The sequence below is a fragment of the Ziziphus jujuba genome, chromosome 1 (genome assembly GCF_031755915.1).
Source record: "Ziziphus jujuba cultivar Dongzao chromosome 1, ASM3175591v1".
Lineage (NCBI taxonomy): Eukaryota > Viridiplantae > Streptophyta > Magnoliopsida > Rosales > Rhamnaceae > Ziziphus > Ziziphus jujuba.
This window is the reverse complement of record NC_083379.1, coordinates 6,898,979-6,910,984: the sequence shown is the minus strand read 5'-3', so window position 1 is coordinate 6,910,984 and position 12,006 is coordinate 6,898,979. Positions and strand designations below refer to the sequence as shown.

The window sequence follows — 12,006 nt, the reverse complement described above, 5'->3', positions numbered from 1 at the left end:
GCCCTACTACGTGCAATTTGCTTTCACGTATTGATCCAATTATATTTTTTTATCATTCAAAAAAGTGGTAAAAACTAATTTATTAAAAATATTTTAATTAAAATGATTCATTTACTATTGACATATTATGTAAACACAAATTATATTAACAAACTAATTGTGAAACAAAACATTATATTAAGTAATAGAACATAAATAAAGTAACAAAATAATTAAAAATTAACAAAATGTGATTATAGATATTAATATTCATTTAACCAACTAAATTATTGTATTCCTCCTACAAATGATCAATTAATGAATTACAAAGCGCAGTATAATGTTATTTTTTTATATGTATTGTGCATTATATCTAGTTTTCATGTTTAATTTAAATATTATGTGATTTAAATAAATTTCATTATAAATTTCAATATTAACGTTTTTATATTGTAATTAACATTTCATATTATTTATATATTGATTTTACTCCATATATAATTAATCATCATGAACTCTTAATTAAAAATATGGGACAAAAGCAAGATTTTTATTTTTTTGTACCAAAAAACAATTTATTTGGTTTAAAGTATACACTTGAGGTAAAAATTATAAGAAATATAATAATATATATTTTCTAATTAGAAAAGTAAAAAAAAAAAAAAGTATTGATACGTGAACAAATAGCACACCAAATATGGTATGCTATTGTTCATTAATTCCAATTGCACCAAAATGGTGCAGATAATGAGGCACGGTTGAGCTCAGTTTTGCAAGAAATAAGGTGTCACACATTGAACATGTGGACGGATTTCTTACTCCTCCGCTAGTTAAGATTAATTTTAGATTTAAAAAAAATGCAATAAATTGTACATTGATAGCTTAAATTGCCACATAAAATCTCCAAAATTAAAGTGGTTAATTTAGTTAAAAACTATTATAGTTAATTTAAAGGGTATCATAGTACAATTATTTTATACAAAGTTTAAGAATGCTAGAAACATCTTTATCATATTAAATTTTGAATTAGATAATATAGTTTGTCGTGTAAGGAGAATCATATAGAATCATATATTTGTAGTATGTAGTACAAAACTATGCTATATAGCTTCTTTAAGCCAAAAAAAAGAAAAAAAAACTATGCCATATAGCTTCCTTTTGTTTCATTGTGTTTTTGGTCTAATTACTTTATGCATAACAACTTCTCATAGCCATCATGAAAAGGTTGGTTTGTGGACCTTGAAATAATATCTACTAAACAATTAATTTGTACCTCCTAGGCATAAAAAATTAATTTGTACCTTCTTAGACATATTACGCATTTGCTCAAGAGGATACCTTTTTCCTAATACCAAGGACAACCTTACTGAAGAATTAACTGTTTATTAGATTGATATTTATTTTTCAGAAAAGCACAGAGAAAGATCCAGTTCCAAAATTTAAAGTATAGCTCCATAAAATTGCATAGTATTGTAAATAAGGAAAACATAAAACAGTAAGTACAATAATTGAGATGTCTAGTGTCTACACTCATTGAATAATACTGAATATATTAGTTGTGAATTTGGAAGAAGAAGATTATCAGCTAGGAGCCTAGGACCCATATGTATTTATTTCAAGCTTCCAAAACTTTTCATTCTCCTTTATTTCCTAAATATCCTACTTGGACGTTATCTTTAAATCTTAATTTTAAATTTTTGATAAATTGAAAGCGTAATTTTATTTGTCTTTTTGTTGAGAAAAAATAGTTTATAAATTAAAAGGGAAAAAGGGAGTTAAATTCAAATTTATAATCTCAAAAATATAGATATAAGCGGAATATAAATTAAATATGAACAAGAATTTTTAAAAGAATAATAAATTAACAAGTTTTAATGCACAGAAGGCATATTATCTATGGCTGGTAATTGTAGTTCTGTTTTGTTACTCTGAATCAACGAACCTTGATTACAAAACCCTAATTATAAATTTAATTTATTTAAACAATTTGTATAAGATAAATCTCTACCACTCTTGGTATGCCTTTAATCAATACAAGCTATTTATGAGGGTCATAAACTTAACTTACAAGTGTTTCAGATTCTAGGGCCGAGATTTGGAGATTTGCCAATTGCCACGAAATATTCCGTCATTATTTGGTAGTTGGTAGATAAAGAAGACAATGATAGAAGAAAAACCCAATGGATTTTGGCCAATGTCCTTCAGTAACATTTAAGTGAAAGGAAGTGCCTTTTATTTAATATTCAAAACTTTAAGATATATCTTTTAAAATATCAATGATTTTTTTTTTTTTTGGATGAATAAATATCAATGAGTTATGGCATATCATTATAGAATAATAGTTCTCACAAACATCACAAAGTAGATAGTAGTTCTACCCAATAAATAATATTTACCGCCACAAGAAAATCAAATAAAATCCAAAACAGATAAAACTTGAGAGAAATGGAACTAACTTTTTGGATGTATTAAAATAGAGCTAATTGAACAGTGAGAGAGTTATGGATGATAATTGCAAAAAAAAAAAAATTGAAAGCTCTTGCATGGTCCCATGTAAGGTTGTAATCCTTCCTTGTTTGATTTATATATGAGATTGACACCATGAAGTGAATATCTCTAATAGTGTCATCTCCATCTCAAATAGTAAGCCATGGATTGGGTGGACCTCATGAAAGAAAATCGGGAAAACCTTTTATCAGATATCCTTTGATAAAATATCTCATCCCCATGCAATTTTTAAGTTTATATATATATATATATATATATATATATAGATATATGTGATCCTTTTTGCATGTCTTTCTTATATCTTTGTACAATTTGAATAGCAGAATCATATCAAGAACAGGAAAGGTTAAAAAGTCAAAAAAAGACCAAATAGGAGGGACTACTAAACATAGTAAGACATTCCTATTCTTGCAAGTGGAATTTCCTTATCCCCAAAATCCTTTTCATTTGAACCACTAAAAACCATCTTCTCCACTCTAAACACTCTTGATTTTAATATAAAGTCACAATCCTATATGTTTTATAAACAGCCTAATCTATAAATAACCAAAATACCTTGGGGATTAGGCTTTTCAATTTCTTTTTAATCTCGTAGAGTTATAATAGAAGTAAGAAATGTATAGAGTTGTTATTATTATTATTATTTTTGCTGGGCTGCCGTCAATGAATTTTGTGGTCAAAAATCTGAGTTGGGTCATATTCATATAATATTAGAATAGAATAGGCAAAATTTTTAGAAGAACTTGGTAGATGGACTTTTATTGTTGGCCCATCTTAACATGCATGAGCAGTGTAGTAGAATTGAGTACCAAGTTGCAAAGTTGCAGCCATTGCTATCAAATTACTTTTTCTCTATAGTGCCAACTAATCATTTCATGCATCTTAAAATTCAAACCAAATTTGTTTCTCACTCTCCCAAAAAAAAAAAAGAAAAGAAAAGAAAAGAAAATCTCACTTTCTTTCTTTTTGTGAATTATTAGAAAAGGGTATTTCTGCAAAAAATGGCTTCATTCTGTCCTAAATTTTTTGCTCCATAAAATCGCCTGAACTCTGAAATGCGAGGAAAAAAAAAGTCATTAGAAAACAAAAGAAAGGGAAAAATTTGCTAAAACCTTCTCTCTCTCTCTCTCTCTCTCTCTCTCAAAAAAAAAAAAAAAAAAAATTCTGACACTTTTCTCTCTCTTAGTCCCCCTCCTCTCTCTGTCTCTCTCTCCAAAGTGTTTCTTTACTTTTTCTCTTGGTATAAAAAAGACAGCGAAAAATAATGGCGGTTGTGTCTTGATTGATTGGAGCAGAGAGAGAGAGAGAGAGAAAGGGCAAAGGCCATAGTAGTAAGCAAAAAGCCACGAAGCAGTGCAGTAGTGCACCACCATCACCGCTACTACCACTAGCAGAGACCTAGCGATCCTCCATTTCCATTACTGGAAATAAAGCCCAAAAAACAGACCCAGCTTTGGTTTCTGTATTTTCCTATGTTTTCTGTGTGAACACCATTTATGTATATGTAATCATGAATAAACTTCAGTTTGCTATGAGAATGCATATGCAGAGTACTTGAATCTTGCTCTGCTTGGTCTGCTTTGGTATTGAGATCTGGTCCTTTCTGCGGTTCCACGGTGGCGCCAGCTTTGGTGTTCTGAAACTGAGATCTGGTTATTCTTGTGCATTTTCGGGTCTTTTTGGTTCTTGGGTATTGTTTGGTTTTCTCAATAAAAGCTCGGTTTTTGAGATTTTGGGCTAATTGGATGGTTGAAGCTGCTTGTGGGAAGCTGTAAACGCTGAGAATCTCGAGGGTTTATTGGCAGGGGTGGAGCAACTGAGCTGGGTTTCCTAGCTGAAATGTTCATGTTGGTGTATTGAAGATTATGGTATGATGAACTTTATTGGAGATTGGAGCTTCTGGGGGTCGTGGGTGAGGGTAATCACAAGCGGATGAGGCTAAAATCAATCGTTTTTTGCAGCAAAACCGGTTTCGGTTGAATATCTTAGGGTGAGGTTTATTGTGGGTTTGCTGGGTTATCTGCAAATGAAGTTTCATACTCTTTAGTTTGCTAAAGCAGTACGTGAAGTGCGTTGGAATCTGAATGGCTTTTTGTTGGTGAGATATGGGATTGTTCAGTGAGAAGAAGTTGAAAAAATAATTGCTTTTTTAGTGGTTTGGTGAATTAGGGTGCTTAATTGTTGTGCTTCATAGTAGAAGCGTTGGATCATTGATTTACAAATATTGATTTACATCCTTGCGAAATGAGGCTCTCGTCAGCTGGTTTTAGCCCTCAGCCCCCAGAAGGTATGTGGAATGGTATTTGAAGATTTGTTCTTCGCCACTCCTCTCTTTCTAGTACTTCTTTCGTCTTCTTCTCTCTCTTTTTTTCATGGTGTTCCACTGAGTTTTGGAGGTGAAAATATTGTGTGGTTTGAGGAACTAGGATGTTCATGGTTGGCCAAGGAAAGAATAAAATTGAAGGAAAACTAGATAAATTTAAGTCTTGAAGACCCCAGTTGGCTACTTATTCGATAGTTAGTTTTTTAGCTTTTTGTGTCTTTACTTTTATTTCTGCTTTGTTTATGAAGACCAAAATTATCTCGAATTCTTTTTCCTTTTTTGTTTTTTCTTGGTTGTCTTTGGATAATCACACCTGCAGCCTTATGCTCTGCTCAGTATCTTTGCTTCCTCCCATTTTTTCTTTCTTCCCGCAGAAGTGACAGAATAGTGGTTTTAATTTGGGTGCGTCTTGCCAAAACTTCGTTTTTTCTTCCTTTACTTCGTTTAATTATATGGCCTGAAGTTTTCCATTGACCATGATTACTATAAATCCGATCTGATGGAAATTTTCTTACTATCCCGATAAGAGGTCAGCCCTTGTAAGATAATTGTGCATGGTTTGGAATATCTAATTGGAGGGCTTAATAGCCAAACTCTGTATTTTACGTCTTGTTTTCATGCCTCTGAATTATTTTGCAGGGGAGAAGAGGGTGTTGAATTCTGAACTTTGGCACGCCTGTGCGGGTCCTCTTGTTTCTCTACCGGCTGTGGGAAGCCGTGTTGTTTATTTTCCACAAGGTCATAGTGAACAGGTTAGTCTATAGATATTGCTGGTTTTGCGGCGATGAGTTTTGCAGCAGATCCTGTGGAGTATGGGGGACATTTTTCATTTATGTTTGCTAAGAAAAGGAACCGAGATTATCTGTGACAATTTGTATGATCAATCTAATTTTGTTCCATCCTTCTCTTTATTGCAATAATAATTTGCGCTGACTGATTACCATACACAACTAAAAGCATGCTTGAGCTATATGTACGTTGGAGTGTCGGAATTTCTTCATTCATGTCTTTGTATTCATATTAAGTTTCGTGGATTGCCTCTGTTTCTTAATTAAAGTTCTAAACTTATTCCGCTAGTATTTTTATCGTTCTGATAACTTATAAGTAGTGGGTAATAGATGTAAAATATGTTATTTTTCATGAAGAGAAAAAGTATATGTAACCATCTAGCACTCACTATTTATGCTTGTCTATGGTTTATAGCATCGTATCTAATTAAACTACAAATTCAGTTTTTTTTTTTTATTTTTTTTTATTTTTTTTATTTTTTTTATAAATTTAAAAAAAAAAAAAAGAGAAAAAAACATTGAGCAGGAACATGATTTAATTTACCAAACTTTTAGAAGGAAGAAAAAATCATTCTGTGTCCTTACTTTCATCTACCATATCCTGAATGCGTTTTATATAGGTTGCTGCATCAACCAACAAGGAAGTCGATGCACATATCCCTAACTACCCCAGCTTACCTCCACAGCTTATCTGTCAACTTCACAATGTGACAATGCATGTGAGTTTGCTTAGTTTCAATAGTTTATGCCTTTAAACAGTCCCATAAGCCAGTTATTAAGCTTTCACATTATCAACTCCAGGCGGATATTGAGACAGATGAAGTATATGCACAGATGACATTGCAACCACTGAATCCGGTAAGGCCATTTGTTTTTTGACTGGTTTTGTTTTTCTGGCTTTCCTTCTCATTTTATGTATGATTAATATTGCCTTAATCTGCAGCAAGAGCAAAAGGATGCCTACCTTCCAGCAGAGTTGGGAACTCCAAGTAAGCAGCCAACAAATTATTTTTGTAAAACCTTGACAGCCAGTGACACAAGTACTCATGGAGGATTCTCTGTTCCTCGCCGGGCAGCTGAAAAAGTGTTCCCGCCTCTGGTAAATCCCATTTTTAGCTGAATAAGATGTCAATTTAAGCTGCCCTTGCACTTAATAGTGCAAAAAATGGAATGGTTGGGAAACTAAGATAGACCTCACCTTCATTCACCTTTGAAAGAGTCAGGATTTATGAGGGTTTTAAATGTTAATCGCACTTTTGAAAAAGCATGTCTGCAATTTTTTATTTTTTATTTTTTTACATTTTGTTTTACCATCTTACCATCCTGCTTGTAAATGACGGATCACAAATCTCCTCTTATTCTGGATCTTAGGTTTTCTGCTTATTCTTGATCTATTTTCTGTTTTTATTTATTTAGTTGTTTATTTTATTCTTTTAACTTTGTACTTTACGTGCAGGACTTCTCCCTGCAGCCACCAGCGCAAGAGTTAATTGCCAGGGATCTGCATGATAATGAATGGAAGTTTAGACATATATTTCGAGGTTAGTTTTCTATTGACAGCCATTATGCAAATGCCCCTTCTTTTTTTTTTTTTTTTTTGTATGATGTAAATGTCTGTTCAAAATCTTGGATAGGAAAGTATATAGGTGAATTAAGGAGGATTGCAAATTAATTTCTTAAATAAAAAAAATTACGCAAATTTTTTGCTGTGAAGTGTTACTTTTAGACAGTGATACTAGTGCTGTTTTGACTGAGAATGTAATCAGGATTCAGGATTAGCTTTCATTTCATGACACAAACCCCACCATGGCTTTTTACACTTCTTTGTTGCAGGCCAGCCCAAAAGGCACCTCCTTACCACTGGATGGAGTGTGTTTGTGAGTGCTAAAAGACTTGTAGCTGGTGATTCTGTGCTTTTCATCTGGTTAGCTGTTTCATTATTATTGCAAATGTACCAACTATGAATGCTGTAATGTTTGATATAGAGACTCACATGCAATTTTTCTGTCCCCAGGAATGAAAAGAATCAGTTACTTCTTGGTATTCGACGAGCAAATCGACCGCAAACTGTGATGCCTTCATCAGTTTTATCTAGCGATAGCATGCACTTGGGGCTTCTTGCTGCTGCTGCTCATGCTGCTGCAACGAACAGTCGTTTTACCATATTTTATAACCCTAGGTATGGCTCAATTCTGGGTGGTGATATTGCAAATTTTGGTTTATACCTTTATTTTTTTTTTTTTTTTTTTTTTTTAATATTTTCATGACATTCTTTTAACTTTCATTTAGGGCTAGCCCATCAGAATTTGTCATTCCACTGGCAAAGTACATTAAAGCAGTTTATCATACCCGTGTCTCTGTTGGCATGCGCTTTAGAATGCTGTTTGAAACAGAGGAATCAAGTGTTCGTCGGTAAGTTCCTAAACCTTTTTATTTTTACAGTAGCTATGAATAAAAGTGGTTACAAGATAATGCTTTTTGGCTATCACTTAAAACCCTTGTATGTTACTTTGACCGTGCTCAAAAAATTTTTTGGTACTATAAAGTCAATAAACTATGAGCTTAATATTGGTAGTTTATGCAATAGAATACTGTAAGGGAACTGCAGATGGGTTGTGTAGTTAAGGATGTCAAGAATGTGCTTTTGCATAATATCGAAAGCCTGATTGAAAGGTGCTTCAGCGCTTAGTTTGTTAATCCTCTTGCCGTTTTATCAAAGATCTAGGTAAACTTTCGTCCAAGGATCTGGGGCATATGTGAATGGGAGAGTTTTATGTCCTATTTTTTGGCCCATGAGTTTAGTGCTTCATCAATCAACAAGAATGGATGAAATAAGTGACCTGGCTGATGTATAACACATACAATGTCATAAGTATTAAGTTGGTTTTCCATAGATTGTCTGTAGGTAAATTGCAGTTAGTCTCTATGATACTAGACTCATATGTTAGGTATTGGCTAGGGAGATCTTAGGTTTCTTTAGCAGGGCTTGTGAATTCAAAAAGTTTCTAGAGATTAGCACTCCTGGAGAGGCACTGATCATTAATTCAGTTGCCACAGATGCTACATTTATATATTTGATTTATGTTATTTTTTTAAAATTGCTTATTTGTTTTTCTTTTTGATAAGTTCAATTGCACAAAGTATATATGTTATATGGGTGGATGTCTGACGATTGCATTTTGTCCAGTTACATGGGCACGATAACTGGCATAAGTGACCTAGACCCTGTTCGTTGGCCTAATTCACATTGGCGCTCAGTCAAGGTTTGTAGAGAATAATAAATATATGTTCACTTTGAGTGTAGTTTTTTCTAGCTAAGATATGTTGGACGTTTTACTTGATCTCTCATAAAACTTAAATTTTGACTTGACAAATGAAGGTGGGGTGGGATGAATCCACTGCAGGAGATAGGCAACCGAGAGTCTCACTTTGGGAGATTGAACCATTAACGACATTTCCAATGTATTCATCTCCATTTCCCCTTAGACTTAAGCGACCTTGGCCACCTGGACTACCTGCTTTCCATGGTATGCTTGTCCACTGCATCCCAAGTTCTGCAATGCCTAGCAAATATAATGTTATTTATTCTATCACTTTTACGTATGCCCTTTTTTCTTTTTGGCAAGAGCAAGTTATAATTTCATGTGTTTCCTCATATGTCTCCTAATTTGTTCTCTTAGGCATCAAGGAGGATGATCTTGGCATGAATTCTCCACTTGTGTGGCTTCGAGGTGATAATGGAGATCGTGGAATTCAGTCTCTTAACTTCCAGGGAATCGGAGTCACACCATGGATGCAGCCAAGGCTTGATGCTACTATGCTTGGTCTGCAAACAGATATGTATCAAGCTATGGCTGCTGCTGCACTTCAAGATATGAGGGTTGTGGATCCTTCCAAAGCACTACCTACATCTCTTCTGCCATTCCAACAACCCCAAAATCTTCCTAACAGGTCTGCTTCTTTGATGCAGCCCCCAATGTTGCAACAGTCTCAGCCTCAACAACCCTTTCTTCAAGGTTTGCAAGAAAACCAGCATCAATCACATTCTCAACCTCAAACTCAACCCCACCTTCTTCAGCAACAATTGCAGCATCAGCACTCATTTGGTAATCAGCAACAGCAACAGCAGCAGCAGCATCAACAGCAACAACCACAACCACAATCACAACCACAACAACAGGCTGATCATCAGCAGATTCCAAGTGCTGTCTCTGCTATTTCCCAGTTCACTACCACATCTCAACCCCAGTCACCATCTCTGCAAGCCATTTCTTCACTATGCCATCAACAAAGTTTCTCCGATTCAAACGGGAATGCTGTAACCAGTACCATTGTTTCTCCCTTGCACAGTATTTTGGGTTCATTTCCGCAGGATGAGTCATCCCACCTGCTCAACCTGCCAAGAAACAATGCATTATCTTCTGTCTGGCCATCAAAACGAGCTGCGGTTGAACCTCTTTATTCTTCAGGAGCTCCTCAGTGTGTCCTTCCCCAGGTGGAACAGTTGGGGCCACCTCAGACTAATCTCTCACAAAACTCTGTGTCATTGCCACCCTTTCCTGGCAGGGAATGCCCAATAGACCAAGAAGGGAATAGTGATCCTCAAAGCCATCTTTTATTTGGCGTTAATATAGAGGCCTCATCTCTTATCATGCAGAATGGAATGTCAAATCTTAGGGGAGTTGGCAGTGATAGTGACACCACAACTATACCTTTTCCTTCTTCTAATTATATGAGTTCTACAGGATCTGATTTTTCACTTAATCCTGTGATGACACCTTCTAGTTGCGTTGATGACTCGGGTTTCCTGCAGTCTCCAGAAAATGTAGGCCAAGGAAACACACCTACCAGAACCTTTGTTAAGGCAAGTTGTGTTTTGGCTTCTAAATTAAATCTCCTGCCCTATGCTTTGAGGCATGCATTATGAACATTTATATTTTCTATGCTTTTAGCTTTACAATGTGCAATAACTTTTTCATAAATTCAAATTGATTTCTTCGTTCGTTAATTCAGTGTTTTGTTTATTTATTTATTTATTTTATCTAAATTTAATAATTATTAACAGGTTTATAAGTCAGGGTCCTTTGGAAGGTCATTAGATATCACAAAATTTAGCAGCTACCATGAGCTGCGAAGTGAACTTGCTCGCATGTTTGGGCTTGAAGGCGAGTTAGAGGACCCTCTGAGATCAGGCTGGCAGCTTGTATTTGTCGACCGGGAGAATGATGTTCTTCTCCTTGGAGATGACCCCTGGCCGTGAGTTCCCATTCATTAATTTATTTATAGCTTGCACTTTTACAAAATTCCATGGAAACTGCTTTATACTTAAACACTGGATGCTTATCTAAGAAATTTTGTCTCTCAGACATCACTGCATTTCTCTTAATGGTTATTCTGACTTCAAATAAGCATACTTTGAAAAGGTTCCACCCAAGTATTTATTATCATAAACTGAGTTCTATCATAGTAAATTGTTATTGGGGAAAAAAAAAAAAATGCATACATGTCCAATTGATTGTGTGCAATTTTTGATGAGTTTTTGCAATTGAAAGTATTTTTTAGGCAGTTGTGTTGATCTCTGTTATCAATTGTTCTTGATTGATTTTGGTCTATAATTATAAGACTTGCACAGAAACTTTTTAAATCAGAGACTTCATGTGAAAAACTAAAGATTTCTAGTTCTATCAAAGCATTCAAGCATGCTGTAAATTTAGCTGAAAACTAGCATCTCAACTAAATGAATTAAGATGGTGATCATTTTGCTGTGAGGTTAACTAGGAAGATTATTCAAACCTTTTTCCTTTCCATGTATTTCAAAGCTCCTTCAGTTGCATTTTTAAATATACAATTTTTGTTATATCTGTTAATTTGTGTAACAGGGAGTTCGTAAGTAGTGTATGGTGTATTAAAATACTTTCACCACAAGAAGTCCAACAGATGGGCAAACGAGGCCTTGAACTTCTTAACTCGGTCCCAATTCAGAGGCTCTCCAATAATAGTTGTGATGATTACGGAAGCCGGCAGGATTCGAGAAACTTGAACTCTGGGATTACATCTGTGGGGTCTCTTGACTACTGAACAACTTACCGGTTAAGATACCATTCTCTATTCTGTAATAATAGCATCTCTAGAGACCTTGTAGGGTGGGAAAACCTGCCCAGTTCTAGCTTAAGGCTTATTTTATAAGCTAATACTGTAATTAACAATATGCATACATATTTTTTTGCTTATTTTATGCTGTTGGAATTCATATTTTGATATATATATATATATATATATTAGGAGATCAGTGTTTGTGAAGATAAATTTCCTGTTCCATTAGCGCAACTCTATTCGATTGAAGATGGAAGTTTACAGAGCAATAAACAGAAAGCATACATGTTTTGATAAGCTTGACCTTTTTGTTGC

General features: G+C 34.5%; 1 protein-coding gene across 4 annotated transcripts; it reads left to right on the top strand.

Annotated features, from left to right (window-relative positions):
* The first annotated feature begins 3,408 nt into the window (after nucleotides 1-3,408).
* On the top strand, nucleotides 3,409-11,887 carry LOC107414026 (auxin response factor 6). Of its 4 annotated transcripts, XM_016022123.4 has the most exons (15): nucleotides 3,410-4,774; nucleotides 5,450-5,562; nucleotides 6,219-6,317; nucleotides 6,400-6,456; nucleotides 6,542-6,697; nucleotides 7,055-7,139; nucleotides 7,432-7,522; nucleotides 7,613-7,777; nucleotides 7,888-8,010; nucleotides 8,786-8,861; nucleotides 8,978-9,125; nucleotides 9,279-9,478; nucleotides 9,569-10,462; nucleotides 10,664-10,854; nucleotides 11,478-11,887. In XM_016022123.4, the coding sequence occupies exons 1-15, from the start codon at nucleotides 4,732-4,734 to the stop codon at nucleotides 11,674-11,676; spliced, it is 2,640 nt and encodes an 879-aa protein (XP_015877609.2). In that variant the 5' UTR covers nucleotides 3,410-4,731; the 3' UTR covers nucleotides 11,677-11,887. The 4 variants fall into 4 exon arrangements, with proteins under 4 accessions (XP_015877600.2, XP_015877609.2, XP_048328814.2 ...); XM_016022114.4 differs by having other exon boundaries at nucleotides 3,409-4,774; nucleotides 9,279-10,462; XM_048472857.2 differs by lacking the exon at nucleotides 3,410-4,774 and adding an exon at nucleotides 5,151-5,212 and having other exon boundaries at nucleotides 9,279-10,462.
* The last annotated feature ends 119 nt before the right edge of the window (nucleotides 11,888-12,006 follow it).